Source organism: Choristoneura fumiferana, chromosome 6 (assembly GCF_025370935.1).
Source record: "Choristoneura fumiferana chromosome 6, NRCan_CFum_1, whole genome shotgun sequence".
NCBI classification, from domain to species: domain Eukaryota; kingdom Metazoa; phylum Arthropoda; class Insecta; order Lepidoptera; family Tortricidae; genus Choristoneura; species Choristoneura fumiferana.
Window position 1 is genome coordinate 13,694,983 of NC_133477.1, and position 20,061 is coordinate 13,715,043.

The 20,061-nt window shown below is 36.6% G+C and overlaps 1 protein-coding gene across 5 annotated transcripts in view; it reads right to left on the reverse strand.

Moving 5' to 3' along the window:
• LOC141429121 (G protein-activated inward rectifier potassium channel 3-like) overlaps positions 1–20,061 on the reverse strand; it is a 51,612-nt gene that overhangs the window by 18,610 nt on the left and 12,941 nt on the right. For all 5 annotated transcript variants that reach the window (XM_074089336.1, XM_074089333.1, XM_074089335.1 and 2 more), the window contains exon 2: positions 15,670–16,196. In XM_074089336.1, coding sequence (XP_073945437.1) covers positions 15,670–16,040 — 371 coding nt within the window. In that variant the 5' untranslated portion in view covers positions 16,041–16,196. The remainder of the gene's footprint in view (positions 1–15,669; positions 16,197–20,061) is intronic.

Genomic DNA, 20,061 nt, shown 5'->3' on the forward strand with positions numbered 1-20,061 from the left:
GGCGCGAAACCCTATAAATGCAGGGGATTAAAGTTAGTGTGACACATTTCAGTTCTTGACCGTACACGAATTTTCATCGGTGTTCATTGGTCCGACCTTGGCCGCCAGATCATTATCCCAGAAAGTCACCCCTGGCCGATGGATGACACGAAGCAGGTGCGGTCTTGGACTGCCCAGTCCGCGCTTGGCACTAAATGACAAAGTTTGTTGGCGTTTCGAAATGTTTACGCTGTTAGCTACGTTTTACTCAATCTAAAAACAAAGATACTTTTGACATGTTGACTGCTTAATGTGGATTGAATAGATATTTAATGATTGCAAGCAAGTAAGAGAAGAAAAACGTAATTAAGCTAATAACTCTACATTTTTAATCAAAGAGCTATATTACTGTTTAATATAAATACAATATTTTGGATAAGTTTCCCAAAAAAATCATACTTATTACCATCACCTTACACACTGTTAAAATAGTTCCTTAATTACTTAATTAGACACACAAAGTAGAGCAAAGTGAAATTAGTTAAAAGCGTTGTCTTGCTGAGACTACGAAGGTTCAAAAATCGAGCAACTTTTAAGTAGGTAAGCATGATTTTTAGTTTGTTTCCAACATGCAACGAATAACGTATAATCTTAAGAAAAACGATTAAACAGTACCTACTTAGTAATAATTCCGGAATAATTCGGAATACGAATGATTTTTAAAAAGTTTCGGTCAAAATCTGGTCTAATTTAAAGGTACGAGTATTTACCGTCATCGCGATGTCCTCGAAGGAATATCACTTCGTCTTTACGCACGTAGCTAAATCCAGAATGTCCAGCTAAATTAAAACTATGATTTGTTAATAGCTGTCTAAGTAGATCCATTGATAGGTATAACGTCATCTCACTATTACTGTTGCCAAAATCCACGGAGCTAAGTCCACTTTACTTTCAGTTTCTTTTAATTAGTCTAGACACATCCGCAACTCTACCTTATTTATAGTGGATTTTCATGTTCACTGTTCTATAGCAGTGCAATATTTGCTTGAGATTGACATTAATAAAAGCCTTAAGGCGGATCACATTAGACAAATTTAATTCTCATCAGTCAGTGTCAATCCACTGCTGGACATAACCTCTCTAATGGCGCCTTTGAGCTCGATCTTCAACTCTCCTTTTCCAATCACTGCCCGTTGCCTTAATTACGAATAATCATCGCCCCCACCTACTACAGGGCGCCCTATCTACGCTATGAGTGCCATCACGCGGTCGTCACTCAAAAATCGGTCTACCCCCACGGCCATCAGCAGTTCTACGGCATATGTGATTTGCCAAATTCTGAGCGTAACCCTGCATAGCTCGCTGAGCTCTTTAGTGTTTCGGTACGGCAAGGGTAGGGGAGTAACATTGAGTCTACCTAGAAATTACCATTTTTCTGTCAGTATTGTCCAGCAACAGAACCAACACACTGACTGAGCCAGCAAAAAATATATCCACAAAACATTATTAAATTAGATTTTCTAAAATTTTACGTGTTTAATGTTGCCCCCTAGCCTAAGTGTAATATAAGCTGTCTTTTCGATATTTGTATGATTTAAATTACCGATTGAGATACCAATTGTCATGCCAAATGAAATAAATACTTACCGACTTTATTCATCTAAAATTGTATATGTATACGAGACTACCTACTACTACACTAGTACGAGATGCGGTAGTGTAGGTAATGGTGTGGTAGTAGGGAGTAAATAATACATAATACCTACTACTTATATTTAAAATATGTTAGATAAGTAGCTGTATGAAATGGAGTTCCCAACCATTTATTACGTTTTTTAAACTAAAAACAGCATGCGAAATGGCGGGAAAAAGAGACTAGTAAAACAAAATTTGTTAGTGTTACTAGGAAATGGCAGAGAGCAGTGACGCAACGGCATTTGCAGACGTTTCGAAATTAGAATATTAATATTTTTTGCCGATTATTATTATCTGGCATTAGAAGATGAACTTCGTTCATAGTGAAATAGATACCGAGTGCTGTTGCCAAGTCACTGGTGACACGTGCTTCTGAAATAGCTCGACGGTCGTCTTTTGAGCGCGTGCGGTGTGAAGTTTGAAAGTTTCTAAGAAGCGAAGTTGCCTATCTCCAATTTTAGGAATATAATCCCGCTACTCCTCGTAAGATGGCACTGTAAGCAATTATTATCGCTAAGCTTTCACGTAGCAACAAGCAAATATGATATATTTTTGTCTGTAATAGAATATCAGTGTAATAAGACACTAGCGTGGATACTTTTGAAATAAAAAAAACCGACGAATATATTCAAGAACAATTAATAATAGATTAGAAACACAGGGTCAAGACTAGGAGTCACCCTCTACAATAGACTAATTCCTAAAAAATATAATTAATTCCTCAATTAATTATCAATTAAACAAAAAGTGATGAAGACATAGCCCATTACTTTTATATGCACATTAATTTTATAATTTTTTATTTGATCCACAAAAAAAACGTATCTAATCTTTTTTGAAAATCTAACTGACGGGATTATATAATAATATTTAGGGTATAGGTAGTTCATAAATTTATGTAGGGACCCACACTAATTATAATAAAGGTATGGCACGCACCAAAAAAAGATAGTCAATTTTTAAATCCACACATTAGTGCGAACATTATGTATACATAATAAAACTCAGACTCAGAAATCAGCTCTTTGTATCTAAAGATTCTAGTCTACCTACACTAACGTGTGCTTGACCAGTTATGAAAGTCATTAGTCAAACGCTGAGTTGTTTCTAAAAATAACCGGGTAAAGGCACAAAAGTTTTAAAATCCTTGATTCGTGAGATCAAGCTCTAAAGTTCGATCGGTTCAACGTCTCTAAAAGGGGTTAGATGACTCACGGTTCCATGAAACCAAAACGAACAGGTATTCTTAAGGAGATTGGCAAAAAACTGCTTTTTGTACGGCGTAACGGCTCCATGTTTCGAGATATTAATGAGTCTATTAAAGAACTTGACAGGGCTTTAGCAATGGACCCACGAGAATCTTCGTAATTTACACAACATTCTGTGAAGGCAAGGCAGAGAACATAAATGTTTTAAGTTCTGAAGAAAATTTTCAGACAATTTTGAAAAATATTTTTTTTTGAGAATGTACACGGTATCTACTGAACTGAAGATTTTCTTTTTACTTTCCACTTTAAAATGATAAAGCTGAATTGAAAATACAAGTAGAGTAGTAGAAAATTACTGCTCATTGACTTTGTCAACTAAGTAGTTAAAAATATATTTTTCACTTCTCATGCTCGTAAATTTCGTATTTATGCTGGGTCTAGGCGACATAAAATTACTTTTTATGTTCTAGTGCATAAAGTAAAATCTTCGTCTAAGACCAAGGCAATCAGGTGTAAATAGCCACAAACAAAGAAGATAATACCTACATATATTTTCTTATAAATTGTAATTTATATTAAACTTAAAATCAATCTAATCAATCAAAATAGATCAATAAAACTAAAAAATTATAACTATATAATAATGCATGAACAATAAAAGGTACATAGTAAGTGAACAATTGCTTCCACTGTTGATATTTCATTTCCTCGTTATCGAAGTGAAAATCAGAGTGTAAAACTCGAGCATTAAACCCATTTTCCCCTCGACGTGTATATCCATCCTCGCCGTACCGGCTCGGGTTACTATATGAACGTCTCGGGTAAAATGGCTCGTTTTATGCTCTTGTTGTACAATCTACTATCTAGCCGTAGTTCTGTAATACACAGACTGTCACAGACTCTAACCACTTTCGAACGTCACTTTTGAGTGACGTGTTTCCAAAAATGGGTACATACCCGTGAGTCCTTTATTTACCGTTTTAGCAGGAAAACGAATAACTTCAACTTGTTATAGCGACAGTTAGGTACTATTACGAGTACATGCAAGAGGGGATTAAGTTTTACTCAAGTTTTTTTACCTACATCTATTATTTTATAGATGCACCAAGTTGACTCTACAAAAGATCCATTGACATATGCCCACGATTTAATGAACGCAGAATACATCATCAATTAAAAAGTAGATTTTGTTCTTATTAAAATAAAATGGTGTGTGGCCAATGTTAGACAAAGACGTAATCCAATGTAATGATGAATGTAACTCGTGACCGTGACTAAGACTTACATAATAGTTAGCAAGAGCTATACATATCTTAGCGTCTTATTGTTGTCTGGTCATATCAATCTCAGCAGGAATTAACGACCGTTCATACTTTATCTTTATACGTTGAAGGCAGGAGTCGCTCGTATCTTCGGACAGACACGGAAAAAATATACAATCATACATTCCTCTTGTTTACTTATTATTCGTTTGTTTTCAGCGGTTTATTTTTTATTTCATGTTTCATGGGTAATAAGAAGGGCAGTTTCCTCCATTATGTTCGTTGTTGAGCGTTGTGAAGCAAGCAGCTACGAGGGTTCCCTTTATCTTGCATAATATCGATTCTCCGTAATACACTTCGCATAACAGGTATCTCATATTTTTTTTTAGCCGAATGATACTTTTTCATAATCATAACTTTGCATAATTATCAGTTCGAATAATAGTTATTTCTCAGAATATTAAATAGCAGAACACTCTTATCGCCGAATATACTTCTGCAGAATATTAAATAGCAGAATATTAGTATCGCCGATTTTTATATGGCTTAATGGCACAGAAAAATACTAATTTGCACTATTGTATTTTCACGGAATTTTAAATAGCGCTGACTTTAAAACGGCGTAATGACATAGTTAAAGGAACTAACAGCTACTATAAGAATGGGTTAAGGTTAAAGTAAGGCCAGCAAAGTAAGCGTGCTGTAACAGCAGCAGGCAAAGCGCCAGAACATAACAGCAGCTACATAGTAGGTTGGGTTAGATTAGAACTGCGACCACAAAAGCGCGCGAGCCGAGCGAGCAAAGCGAGCGTGCCGCGGTAGCGGCCGGCGAAGCGCCAGAATCTTACTGCTGCCTAAATAATAACCGTAATTTAATTGCAAGGAATGTTTAGCAAAATTTTATTCTGCTTTTTATTATCCTTATGCAAAGTAATATTATGAGATATGTCTTTCTGCGTAGCAACTATTCGAACATATAAATATTATTCTCATCGATATTATGTGATGTTAGTATTCTGCTATACAAAATTATGAGAAATGATAGTATGAGAAATAATATATGCGAAATATTCGGTGATATGATGATTCTGCTAAAGGTTGTTATGAGGAACGAAATTATGAGATTCGATTTTATGCAACATAATAGTAAACCGTTATTTTTTTTCTTAGTAGGTTTTACCTGTTCCTTCGTGGGAACTAGACCTGGGGATTGAATTTAAATTCAGAAAATTTTGTAAATACCTATCCTAAAAATTATATCATGGTCTTTATTTATGTCATGGTTTTTACTATTATTTCTGTTGTCCTGTCAATAGTTCAAAGGTTAACTGGAAAAGATACCTTTAATGGATAAGTTCGACTTTGTACAATACTATTAATTTCATGTGTTATTTATAAAGCGTTATACAATACTTCCGTTGTACCATAAAATAAACACCTGTATAACATTTTATGTCTCTAGATTTGACGGTAATATTTTGCTAAGTGTTAGGTATACTAGATCAGTGTTTTTCAAACTGTGGGTCGCGACCCCCGGGAGGGCGCGGATGCATCGTTTTTGTTATAATTCAATGTTTATATTATTAACGTAAGATAAATACAAATAACTGTAAGTGAAGGTAAGCAGGGGGTTGCCAAATATTTTTCAGAGCCAGGGGGGTCACGTCCTGAAAAAGTTTGAAAAACACTGTACTACATGTCCACTTATTTACATACCAAACGTCGAACAAATCTGTCCAGCCGTTTTAGCGCGAAAGAGTACTTCTAAAAATAAAATACACCCACACGCCTGCATGCACGCATACAGTACAAATTTTCGCATTTCTTCGAGGAACTATAATATATTCAATAGTAATGAACAAAGAGACCGTGGCGCAGGTTTTTATTTTAATCAACAATCATGATGATGCTGACGTCACTACGCTTCAACGATTTTACTCGCTCATTTCTCAGTAATAGTCATTTTCCAGCGTGATTCATGTGATTTCATATCAATGAGTCAGTAATAGCATTTCCTTTTGATGTAAAGAAAACTGATGATTTATTAAATTTTTACAAGGATTTATAGACAAACCGCTGATGCTTTTTGTTCCATTTAAAAGCATGTATTAACTTCTGCTGATCAGTGATTTATTACAATGAATTAGGTACTTTTGAGGAATGTTTCATGCAATCAGACTTATCTGCATACCCTGCTTCTTAAGCAGGCATTTCGTACAAAAGGGGCGACCAAAGAGGGACAAAGTGGCGTGCTTGCGGTACTGCGCGATTTGCAAGGCAAAATGGGCAACGTTAATAGCTATAGTGTCGTATTGTGGTGTGTTCGAACAGTGCAAACCATTTGCGTAAGCTTGTATGCTATATTGGTGTTGACAGTGACCATTGTGGCATTTGAGGCCACGCTCTGATACGGGTACAATGTACGCCTCATGGGGGTATCTTACTTTATTTTTTTTTCAGAAAAAATATTGAATAAATCAGGCGTTACTTAGCGATGATAGGGTTTTGCTTGTGAACAACGTTTTCCGTGGCTGACTACATCGATGCGAGAGCGACATGTTCATCCACAGGCCTGACAAGAGAATAAGTTTGTGAGGTTGGTGCAGAACCGCCTGATGTCGTTTCTGTCTCTGGTATTGCGGTGTATGCGTCATATAATTATGTCTTCAATATGCCTTTACATGAAAACACATATTTTGTCGTATGCAATGCAGCTATTTATGCGCGTGTGAAGGTAGAGTAGCAAGGAAACTGTTTTTATTCATTCATAATACTTGCCGACGCTCGTTGGCGGGCAGAAACATTTTATGCAATGACGACTTTTTACCTGATTCTTCCTGTTATTGAAGTATAAAAAAATACCATCACGGTTGCGGTTGCCCAAATGTGATAAATAAATAAATATTATGGGACAACCAATTGTTCTAACCACAAACTGAGCAAAGTTTTTAGTTGCTAGACAACAGTTATCTATAATTGTTTAGATAGATATATACCTACTCTCATATACATACATAATCAAAAATGGCTATCCCTACCGGGATTCAAACCTGGTACTTTTAGCGTCATAAGTCCAATACCCATTTGGTTATCCAGCACTAAATTCTTTGTAAAATGGCCGTAATTTTGAAAACTTCACCATTGTAAAATTAATGAATACAGAAGCAGTTATCACTTTCATCCACTTCCAAGAAACTAGTGCAGTCATTTTTTCAATTTATTACGTTTCTTGAAACTAACAATATGTTTAATGGCCATCGCGACAATGTCGCTAAGAGGTTATTTGTTCAGGTGATAAGGTACGATGTCGCAACGACACACGTCATATTTCCATTAAGCGTATTTGTGCACATAAGTAAAAGAAGTGGGGTTAAGCGAATTTGCTTAGGCACTATCGATTTCTGCAGATGTTGAAACAAAGATCAGCGTCATTTTGCCAATATGCTTGTGTAGCAAAATCAAAAGCAGCGTCTGCGGCGCAGACGCAGTTTGAGGATTGACTTTTTACCTGCCTCACAGTCACAAAGCTATAATAACAAGAGATGGTAAGGTAGGCACATTCTTCTCAATCAAATTCATTTGATAAATAACAATCTCATTGATCATGAGATCAGTTTTGTTTGTGTTTGAGTTTTTTAGAAAATTTACATAAGTTTAGACATTACTACCCTTGCCCTTGCCTTGCCTTTGCCTTTGTACTTAACACAACTTTTATTTATGTAACCTTTTTGTTTTCCCTTTTTGTACAATAAAGAGTATAAACAAACAAAAAAAAACAATCTTATAAACAAACAAACAAACAAACATTACGTACCTACCAGTACCATTAGGTAACTTCACTTTTGATGAACAGCGGTGGGCGAACATACAATATAATATAGTAAAAGTGTTCACTATTGAACACCGCAAATCAGTATGTATAGTGAGTTAACAGTAATAAAAACAAAAATTAAGGCAGACAAATAAACGGTCTTATCGTTTAAAAATTGCATTGCACATTTTTCTTGAGTCGAAGATAAGCGTAAGGTAACTCCTGTATACTAAATGCTTTATGTCCTGTCTATACAGAGTGTTATAACTTATCTAACACTACGAGAATTCGTGGTATTTGCATAATATTTATTATCATTTGATGCTTTAGTAAAAATAATCATGAAAAGAATTTCTTTCATACCTAATTCGCATTGTTCATTATTATCGGTCGTCAGTTCTCTCAAGGTTGACATTGCTATTGGCCGTAATATAAAACTACATAAATATTTAATTTTATTTGACCAATTGTGTGAAAATATTAAAATATTACTAAGGTAACTTTTAGTAGAGAAACTTGCGATAACACAACACCGCAAGAAACTAGAAAAGCATAACAAATGAAGTAAATTGAAACAAAGTAGCAGCCTACATTATTATATAAACTCTGCCAGAACTGCGGAAATCAGTAATGGTCCACCCGTGAGGTTGATAAGGCACACGCAAAATATTACCCACTGTGCGCATGGTCAGTCAACGCTACGCACACGTTCGAAACACGCACGCACACTGACATACATAAGACGCTGTACGTAGGTACGTATGTACATTGTTGCGAAAGGGAGTAAAAAATAAACAGACAAGCTTTATAAGATTTACATAGGTAAAGTAAAGTATTTAACTATAGTATGTGATTGTGATGGTTGTAGGCGGATGACTCATGCTTAAAAAGGTAATGAGTAAATGTAAACCTTGTAGTGTCACTATTCGTTGGAAATTGATTACTCATGGTTTTGTTTATAAGCTAACAGCTGATCCAGAAGCTGAAATTTTCAGATAGACTATTTTCGCAATCGTTTAAGAAAAGTAGAAGTCCTACGAAAGAAGTAAGCTCGTTTTGTGGTTAGGTCACGGACAACGGATGGTTACTGCGGTTTCGAACATCAAGTTCACCGACGAAATCGGCTTTATGTGTCGGGATGATAGGCACCGCAAGACCGCAAACTATATTTTTAGCAAATTTACCTACAGTTAAAATATTACTGAAAGTGCACTAACCAAGGAATTTTATCTCAAGCACTAATTCTCATTTTTAGTTAATTTTGTAAAGGCAAAATTAGATGAAATTCAATGACACATAGCGCTTCTGACACGTTATGTAAGTAACAACTAGTTACAGGATTTAAAGAGGCCCATATAGCTCAATAGCTAGTCGGCTATAAATGAAGCAGTACCTAGGTATTTCACACATTTTTTCCGTGGTTCTACATGAACACATAGAACATACTTATCCCCTGAGCTGTTACATGGCATTCTGTTAAGTTCTTATTATCTTATGTTACAGATACCTAAGATACCGTCTCTGTTTAATTTGTTCAAATAAACAGAGAAAACACCACAGATATTTGCCTCATAAAATCACACGAACTTAACAGAGACTGGTGAAACAGGTCCATATTGTACAGTCTGTGTCCTTAGAAATGTATAAAATATTCTCTGCAATTAGTACGAAAAAATATATACCTACTGACATTAGGAAACCTACCATATCAAATACTTAAGTCTTATGAAGTTATTTAATGAAAAAAGTGGCCCATCTACATGTTTTAATCTTAAGAGTGAGCGAAGAGGTTATCGTTGAAGGAAGTGAGCGGCCTCGGCAACGTTCGTGCCGGGAATCCGCACGGTGGACAATAAGGTGCAAATTTATTGTTTAATTAATGTAGAAAGCTGTGAACGACGTTTATATGACCTCGTGGCGACGGTGTGATTGTGTAAGTAAATTAAATAATATTGGAATATAATTATATGCATCCTTTCATTATTACACAGAGCTGCTAGATAGATGCTTGAAAATACCCTGAAATCTTCCAGAAAAGGGTAATAAATAGGAACGGCAGACTGACTTGCGCTCGACTTGGCTCGGGCACTTCCGGGTCCCCAGATATAGGCTGATATATCTGGGCATGTAAGGAAGGCAAATTATGTGTAGAAAAATAAATGGATAATTCGCGTAACATCTATTCCTAACTATAGTTTTGTATTTCACCATAGATATAACTTCAGATGCGTCCGTACTCACTTGACTACTTTTCATTTCTACATAGGTACTATTACTTTATCAAATGATAGATATAATTAATATTTTGGTTTTACCATTAATAAACTTTGCAAATCTTACTTTTAAAAACAATAGTTAAGGAGAACTATCTGAGCTTTGTGCTTCTACTAATAATACTGTGATAATAGTTGTGTCGGCGAGTTCCAAGACTCTAACCCTGTATAACCATGGTTAATTTTTTAGTTATTTTCACTATTCGCACAATCTGAAAATTCGAATATTAAGAAAGATGCGAATATTTGCGAATGCAAATGCGAATATTTGTGTAGCCTGATCACACAATAAAACTTTATGCACTAAGGACAACTTGCTAACTTTGACGTCATCGGATCTTTGCAGAACCGATGGCTCATTATAATCCAACTTGACTATGACATCACAGCAAAACTTGATATGTTAGATTTAATCTATGCGGAATCATCGTCATCGAAGCGGTATAATTTGTAGTATAATTGCAAAATCTCTATGATGCAAGACTACGAGCGTCACGCAAAATTGCTGGGTCAATACCCACAGAAAAAATCAATGTCCCTTTTTATTCTTCGTAACATATTCTAACAGTTCTTCTTGCGAAAGCTTTTTTGCACAAAAGTAATAGGAGGTTCTTAAGTCTACTTGTATTTTTATTGAAAATACAAACTAAAATATAGATGCACAGAAAAAAACAGAAAAATAAGACCATCCCTGGGAATCGAACCCAGGTCCTCGGTAATCCGTACCGCGTGCTATACCGCTACACCACTGATGGTCATGGCTGGTCGTATTTTTATATTTTAATCTTCAAACACATGCTGTTCTAGTTCTAGACTAGTCCGATTTTGCTATACTCGTAGTTCGAAGTTCCATTTAAATTTGAGAAAAACTCCACCCCGAAGTGTCCTAAATATGAATAGGTAGGTACCTAATTGATCACTAATTACTTAATAACGAAAAGTTTTGTGCGAATTTTTTACCAAAGCCCAGTAGTAGTTTTCAGAAGATATTTCAATATTTTTTTTTAACTTAAATTTTTAAGCTATAGCTACATAGCGTCTGTATGAGTTAATCGCATGTTAATTCACGGTTCGGTTAACGGTATCTAGGACTCTTAGTCATCGTACCTAGTGTTTCTAGAATAAGGTTAAATTATTAATTGGCATGAACAGTAGGTACCCATGGTAATTGGCGGCTACGTAACCCTAATAATAGTCAACATGCAAATTGGTTGCTACAAAAACAATAGCAGTAAAAATGTTGACACACTTACGTGGGTTTGGATTGAAGCGCAGGGCCTAGATTCTCGGTGTCATCGAAATCTATCTCTATCAAGAAATTATAATTAAAGTGGAATCTTGCAATAGAAAAGTCAATGCCGGTGAGAATTGCGACCCGCTATGAAATATAAGTAAAGACTTGGGCCTTTAATGTCGAATATTTCTATAAACTCTACCTGGTACCTACATACTTATAAATCCTTGTCCATTTTTATCATTCCCATCTACATTCTCCATTGCCTCTCCTTGTCGTATCCCCCCTCTATTACCATATCTAATACTTTAAAAATGCATTTCACCTACTAGCGTGGAGTGAATATTTTATCTCGGCAACCTAAATACCTAGTGAAAGAAGCTTGAGTTAGGTACGTCTCGGGATACAACACCACGCAGAACAAAATCTTTAGCCATACTTGTCAGCACTGACATCAGGTAAAATATTTAGGCAACCCGGTGAGAATCGAGTTGCTACGGTGCCACGTCTCTGATATCGCTCCACCTCGATCTAGATACATATTATACTAGTAAAACGATAGTATGAGGACACGTATATAGACAGACTTACGACCATGAGGTCTATTCCAGGTATCATTACAATATTGTCAATGAACCATTGTTTTCGGCTAAATTCTAGCGGCGCTGGCGTTTCCTGCACCGTTCGGCTATTTATATAATAAGGACGTCCGTTTCCTTTGCAAAAATCTACATACAAATACGGCACGTGAAAGCCATTTGCTAACCTTTCTCAGACTTCACGCTAATTTTATTGCAATGATGAAATAAAAAACCGGCCAAGAGCGGACTAGAGCGTCGAGGGCTCTGTATAAATATTTAAGTTTCCAGTAATAGAGCCCCTCTCCTAAGCAAAATGTGTGTATCATCTAGACATAGACATTTTCAGACTTTTTTTATTGGTTGTCTAATGTCTATGTAAAAAAGCCACCTTTCTAGAATAACTGAAAGTACCCCATGACTTTTGACTCCCCAACAATGTGGGTGGAAACACCTTTTTTAAAGACCGTATCTATTGATTGTGTTGATTTAAAAGTCTGATTTTTTTTCCTGCTTCAAGGGGTAGTAGTATTTGATATTGATTCAGCTTGATACGTCCACTCGTTCCTGAGAGAAAAGAGTCTTGACTAACGGACGGACGGAAAACAAAGTGATCATATAATGGTTCCGTTTATGTCAACTGCATGATGTTCGGAACCCTAAAAATAATGAATTTCCTATTTATGCTGTCACCAGACTTTTTCTCGGAACTTATCTTTTTCGCGGAATAAAAAGTCTTGTTCTGTGTCGCCACCCTAGTCTTCGTTCAGCATAAAGTTTCCTTACAGTCAACCGTTAAAAAAAACAGATCTGCGGGAAAAAAATCCCGGAGATAGCTAGTTACCTGGAAGAAAAGTATTTTCCTTGCAGATAACCGTAAAAAAAACATTTATCTGTGGGGAAAATAAAATCTTTGGAGATAACTAGTTATACTGGAAGAAAAAAATTCTTCACAGATTACCAGTTATCTAGCCATGGTTATCTGTAAGGAACAAGGGGGTATCTTCTATGGAAACTAAGTTGATAGCTGCTAAAGATCTCTGGAATAACACGGAAGCTTCTTTTATATCGATTCTTGGGGTCAGGATTTATATACATTAAACCCCAGTATTTTAACCACTAAGTGACATGAAAGTTTGCACGAATGTTCTTCATACATAATAAATAAAGATTAAAATGTAAGTTTTCGAAATTCCCAAGTGAATTTAGTAAAATCTAGTGTTTCAATTCAAGTGCCAGCCAAACCTAGTTCGATCTAGTTCACGCGCGCGAAGCCGCGGGTAAAAACTAGCGTATGATATAAGAATCCTTTAAGTACCTACCAATTAATCATATTGACATGAAAATAGCCAATAAATCTGAAGACTATTGTCGCAGACGGGACTTTAATTACTTGCATTGGGTCGATGGAAGCAATAAACCGTGGCGGCCTCAACGAAGCCATGCCAGGGCGCCGCCGCTCTTTGCTCTTGACCTCTTAGATACTTCTTTTCAATAAGAATTCCTCAGAGAAATTTCCAGACACGAGCGACCTTATACTTGAAGCTATTGTTTTTGCATTAAGTAATAAAATTTAACGATCATTCAACTTTAATTACTGTTTTATATACTAGTCTATCTGTGTTACCTTAGAAACAGCTAAACAGGCGTAATTAATATACCCTCATGAGTTTTAACTGACTTTTTTAATTAAATAATTATTTTATTTCCTACACAAGAAGAGTTGCCTTGTAAAAAGTATGTCACGACCATGGTTGCCAAGGCCTTAAATCTTAAGGCCCCAGATTTAGCCAAGGAACTAAAACAAAACCGGCCAAGAGCGTGTCGGACACGCCCAAAACGGGATTCCGTAGCCATTACGAAAAAATCAAGTAATATTTTTCTAAGGATTTCGTATTTTATACGGAATCTTCCAAGTTTATGTACCTAAATTTTATACCTTAGGCTGCTATTTCTCTTAAACTACTAATAATTCTCAAGCAAACTTAACACACTTTTCAAAGCTTATTGCCAATCGTTCTACACGTGCAATCTGTGGGTTGGCTTACGCGGCGGTCGTACGATGCACTGCGCGTCCAATACAATGACGTGACGCGTTCAGGATACTGTTTGGACTACCACGCTACTGCAGCGCATCAGCTATGTTTGCTAAAGCCAACGTAGATAGCTTTTATGCAATCATAAGAAAGCGATGCGCTTCGTTGCTCAGTCGGTTGCGTGATAGTTCCACAGTGTCCTGCGTACGCTGGGCGGCCGGTGGGACTCCCCGATTATGAGGCGCTGGATGGGGCTGCACGCTGCCGCAACCTCATAATCATGGTTGACGGCGCTGGGCAGTCGATTTTAAGAGGCGACCAACGCCACTCACTGCACTTTAAAGTTAAATATTTCGCAAACAAATCAATTGTCTTAGCAATCCCCTAATGGTTTTCAATAAAAACGCTTTTATACTGCACGTAAGCATCTATTAACTGAGTTTCACTTAACTAAATTTCGCAAAACAGCAGCAGCAGCAAAAAAATGCAGCAAAATTTGAGCAGGTAAATTTAGTTTCAACGGCTTGGATCTATTTCAGCAATAAACATGCCTTGACAGTAAATAAATAAAAATCAAGGTAGTTTTGAAGGACGGTTAAAAAATTTATTAATAATTTGTGGGTAATAAAATGTAAAGTTACAGTGACAAGTTAAAACGGTGGTTGTGGTTCGTTAGTCTAACAACTGGTAGCATGGTGTACGGTTGTGTCACTCTGAAGATGAGCTCTGGTTGAGTTCGAAACGCGTCTGATTTGTGTGTGTTCTTACAGTGTGGAGGTGGAGGGCATGAACACGCATATTTTGAAGCTTAGCTATTAGGTCGCTGAGCAAGGAAATTATTTTAGTTCTGGACCTACGCCTGTTAAATATTTCGCAAACAAATCACTGAATCGTAAAATTGTCTAAGCAATCCCCTAATGGTTTTCAATAAAAAAAAAACACGCTTTTATAAATGCACGTAAAATAAAAACAAAAAATAAAGTATGGATCGTTCAAGTTGTCTCTATTTCTGGGCTAGTTTACACTTAACTATGTGTTTTTAATTATAATATTTGACTAGCTTTTGCCCACGGCTCCACCCGCGTGATATTCGGTTATCGCGCGCTGTTCCCTCGGGAACTGTGCATTATTCCGGAATAAAAAGTAGCCTATGTCACTCTCGGGCCCATAAACTATCTCTATGCCAAAAATCACGTCGATCCGTCGCTCCGTTAAGGCGTGAAAAACGGACAAACACACAAACATACAAACACTTTCCGTTCGGCATAGTTTACATATATATCCGTGCAAAATTACAGCTTGCTAGCATTGATAGTCCCTAAGCAAAGCCGCGGACGGACAGACAGACAGACAGACATGGCGAAACTATAAGGGTTCCGTTTTTGCCATTTTGGCTCCGGAACCCTATAAAAGCAACAAGAATTACCCAATTAACTTATTAAGTACCTACTTATACATAATAAGCTTTTTCTTCGTCAAATAACATTATGAAGGTCTATATTGCTATTACCGTATCTCGTACTAAAAAGTCTTAGCATAGCAGCAAGACATAGACTGCTATTTTTCACCGCAATAACTAATAATGAAACTCACCTAAGTAAAAGGTTAAGGGAGCTGTCATTTCGTGTTGTTGGGACGTCTTTGACGCTGGAAGGTTCACTGTGGACGCCCCGGAGAGAGTTCCTCAGTTGACGCGGAATGGAGCCGAGGAGGCCAAAGCTGCTATTTCTTCGCTGATTCAGGCTCTTTGAACGAGTGAGCTTGTTCGACTCCAAATCCACTGCTTGGGGATGCAACGACACCTCCCCGCAGTGAGAAACAGTCGTACTCGATGCTTCAGTTTTAATTATGGTAGGAATAGCCTTCTCATCTCCTAGTAATTTCTCCCACGGCGACGCGATGTCCTCCTCCGAAATAGTCTCAAAACTCCTTGGTCCGACCGATGACGTAGTCTTGTCTGACATGATTACTAATATGGCAAAAGGGATAGCTGCGGAACGTAGCACTACAGACACCTAATCGGCACTTCGTCACTTTGGGTTTTTAGTTTCTTGGCAACACTTCACTCGTATCATAATATCCATTTGTAAATCATAATGTTTGGGGTAGAAATGTTGACACTGAAACAATAGAAACGTATGGTTAGATAAAAAGTTGCCGTTTTCATAACTGTGATTTAATACTAAGAGTAGTCTCTTTTTTAGTATGTATTAAAACGTAATACAAAACCGTTCTGCTAGAAAGTTAAATTTACTTTCGTGAGAGAAACTTCCACTTTTACTTTTGCTGAAGTTTCGTACAATGCACGTCGACGCATACCCACATACTAACTTTAATGTAAGAAGACACGGTCTACTTATCGTTTTTGAGTGTCACATTTCTGAAGTAGGTGCCTTCTACTGAAGAAATGCACATTGCTTTGCAAATACAGAATGAGGCTTTCTAATCACACACAACTGAGTGCGTAACTTGCAAATTATACTGTTTGAAGAGAAAGGAAGTAGTACGAAAAGCGGGCGTTGGTTAGTAAATAGCTAAGCTGTGCTCGAACAAAGCTTAATCATTATAGACTTAACTAGCCGTGAAAAAAACTTTGCCAAAATTGCACAGATAATTTAGATAGATAGGTAGAGTACGTTTCGCAACGCATAGTGTGTAGGTGAAGCTAGTAATCAAATTTCTTGGTAATTACATTTTAACGTTCGTCAAGAATAGCGTTCAGAATGCCAAGACTTTTAAAAATAGTATTTACACAACTATAGAACAGTTTGAAAGTCGCTTTCGCAACGCCTGTTTCGTAAGTCGTGGTCATTGAAAAAAGGCATTATTGCACGTTTATAACAAGATATTTTTCAATCACAGTACCGTTAAGGCTTAACTAGAGTTTAATTGGCTCTCTATATGGCTGCTGATAGATTTGCGAAAGTATCGCGTAAATACTCCTGATGAGAGGTCTCAATGCGAACGACGTTTACTCAGGAAAATGGCTCGGGAAAGGTGAAAGTAAGTAATCAATGTGAGGTGAAGCACATTTAAATGTAATTTGGGTTATGAAAACAGTCACCGCACACCGTTACTAAGTGACAGCAGCTGGTTATATTTCTTCAAACTCCATTCATTCAAGACTGCTGCTCGTTTCACTCAGGTGTTTATTTAGTTTCAGATAAATTGGGAAAATATTGTGAATTTTGTTGGGATAAATTTCAATAAGTGACTCAATATGCGTAACAAAATGTATTTCGCAACGGCTTTATTTTAATAATGTCTATTTTACTCATTTATGACTAAGAAGAGCCATTCATTGGGACAAAAAGTGACCTTCTTATATTTAAAACTTCTGACAGCCACGGCATTAACAGGTGGTTCTCCAATTTCATTAGTGATAAAATTGTTAACTTAAGTATACTCGAGAATGCAGTAGGTATATATTTTGTGAGATTAAATAAATAAATAAAATAAATATCAACAATACAACTCAACTCAAACAACTCATCGGTTTTGTTACGTTTACGAAATATTTGGCAGAAGCTCATTTTATGATAGCACAAGTAACATATTCAAGTCCAAAGCACTTGCTCATACTAGAAAACAATTATAGCATGCTGCATTGCATTCCAGGGATTTTATTCTGGTATTTGAAAAATATCAATGTAGACCGGAACACGTCAAAATTAGAGTAACTTTATACTGGGACGTTTCTTCGGCGTCTCATTGGGTTGTCGTATTTTAGACCGGCGAGTCTGCCAAATGTACCGCGAATTTGGGTCAATGCTCCAGAGGCAATGACTCATTCATGGGCTACTGACAAAAAGGCTAATCTAACTCTTACATGAGGTATTACCAACAAAAACTGATGTAGTTAACCCCGGAATGTATATTCACCGGTTACTAGAGCGTTAATTGAGCAAAAAATCCGAATACGATCAGCAGGCTATAATTGCCATCATATCTTTGCTTGTCGCTCCTCCACCTTTTACCTACTGATCTAATTAGATACACATAGATAACATATATCACAACTGTGGGTAAACGAGCAATTTAAAAAAAAAAATCTTCAATACCAAATAAAAATTGGAACGTCATTTGGAAGATCAAACATAATGATTTTAACGGTAGTAGTTAACATGTTAAATTGCAAATACCGTTAACGCATTATAATTTAGCACTCGCTACATTACTGTAAAAGGTAGCCAACATTAGTAAAGAAATATGGTTATTTGTTGTATCTTTACTAAGAGTATATTCATGGATTGATTCTGGAGACACAATCATGATCAAACTTACAGAACTAAGTGCATGTATAAGACTCGTATAGACTGTATAAGAAATCGTTTATGACCCCAGTTACTTACGTAATAAAATATTGCAATATTTTAATGACCATTACGTATTACTAACCCACACAACGAAGTAAATAAAAACAAAAGAAGAATAATCTCACTAATTAAGTACAATAACAACTTTTGTTTGAATTGGTTAGGATTGGTCTTGATCACGTCTCCAGAATTGGCCTGTGTAACGTTATGCTTATGTTTAGGTATTCTCAAAGGCGTGCTGCAGTAACAATTCGATTGTCACTGGAATATCACAGGAATCATTGCGTTCGACATGACAAGTATGGTAAAGGTTGTTATGAGGCGTTAGGCTGTAGCCGAAGACATAAGAGTGAGAGAATTCTCACGTTCACTCTTCGGGTTACCTAACGAAGATGTTTATACTACGCCACTGGTGACTATACTTAATTTGAAATGTAATTACGTTTAGGTTTTAATTGATTTAAGCGGTTATAAAACCTCAATGTGATATCCTCAATTAATTAAGCTGATAGTTAACAGTTGAAACTCAGGCTGATGTAATTAAAAATGGCAATCTGATATTAAGCGACGTTTCTTATAGGTATGGGCCATGGGAAACTTAGAACAATGACAAGATTGACCATTTATCTTAATCATGCTTTGAATATAAATCTAATTGCTATTTATTACAAGCCTGTGAAAAGTTATAGCCTGAAATCATAACATATTTAATGATTAGCGGGAAATAAGGATAACCACAGACTATATAGCTTTAGCTAAACAATCGTCACCTTGCACGTTTTTCGCAATCATCAACATCATCATCGGCCTATAGCAGTCCACTGCTGGACAATGGACATAGGCCTCCCCCAAAGAGCGCCAGGCGCCCTGTCCTCGGCTAGACGCATCCAGCTTCTACCAGGAGCCTTTCGCAAATCGCAATAAATATGGGTAATACAACTTTATTCTTAGCTAGGTTTTTTCCTTAGCTAGCCTAGATGTTTGAAGGAAAATTTATTCGATATATGTATTGGTGAAGCATAGGTAAACATTAGCTCATATTCCTATTAATCAGCACTTGTTTGAAACCAGGTTTGACGTGCATAATAATCATTTGGTAAATCTTGAACTCGGACATGAACACTATTGACGATGCAGTCCAAAATATGTCAATAAATCCTATACCAGTACAGATTATGATTGATCTGCATAAACAGGAAAATTCTCTTCAATCACTGCTAATGATCGAGATAGATGGAGCATTGATAAATTGCTTGTTTGTTTTAGAATTATCAGTCGGTCGTTAAGGATGCAATTATGCGAGATTATTTTGATTATCATACATATCAGATGGTGGGTCTGATTCTGATGAGTCTCGTGGAACCTAGTGGGCAAAACATGTGCAGTATAACGTGATGTTTATGATATTTGCTCAGAAAAGACTCCAAGAAAATAGGCATATATGCTTAACTGGTTTGCGCTCGTGGCCACGCAATGCCTAACTTACTCCGTGAGAATTTCACAGAATTCGTCCTTTCTCTATGTCTACATTATGATCATTCGTGAATGGACTGCATCCTCTCAAGCTTTTGTCTTTTAAAGACCTTGGGGCAAAGAATAAACTAGGACCCCAACTAAACTATTTAAAATCGTTTGTTCCCTATTCGTCGTGTTCCGAATTCGACGTACT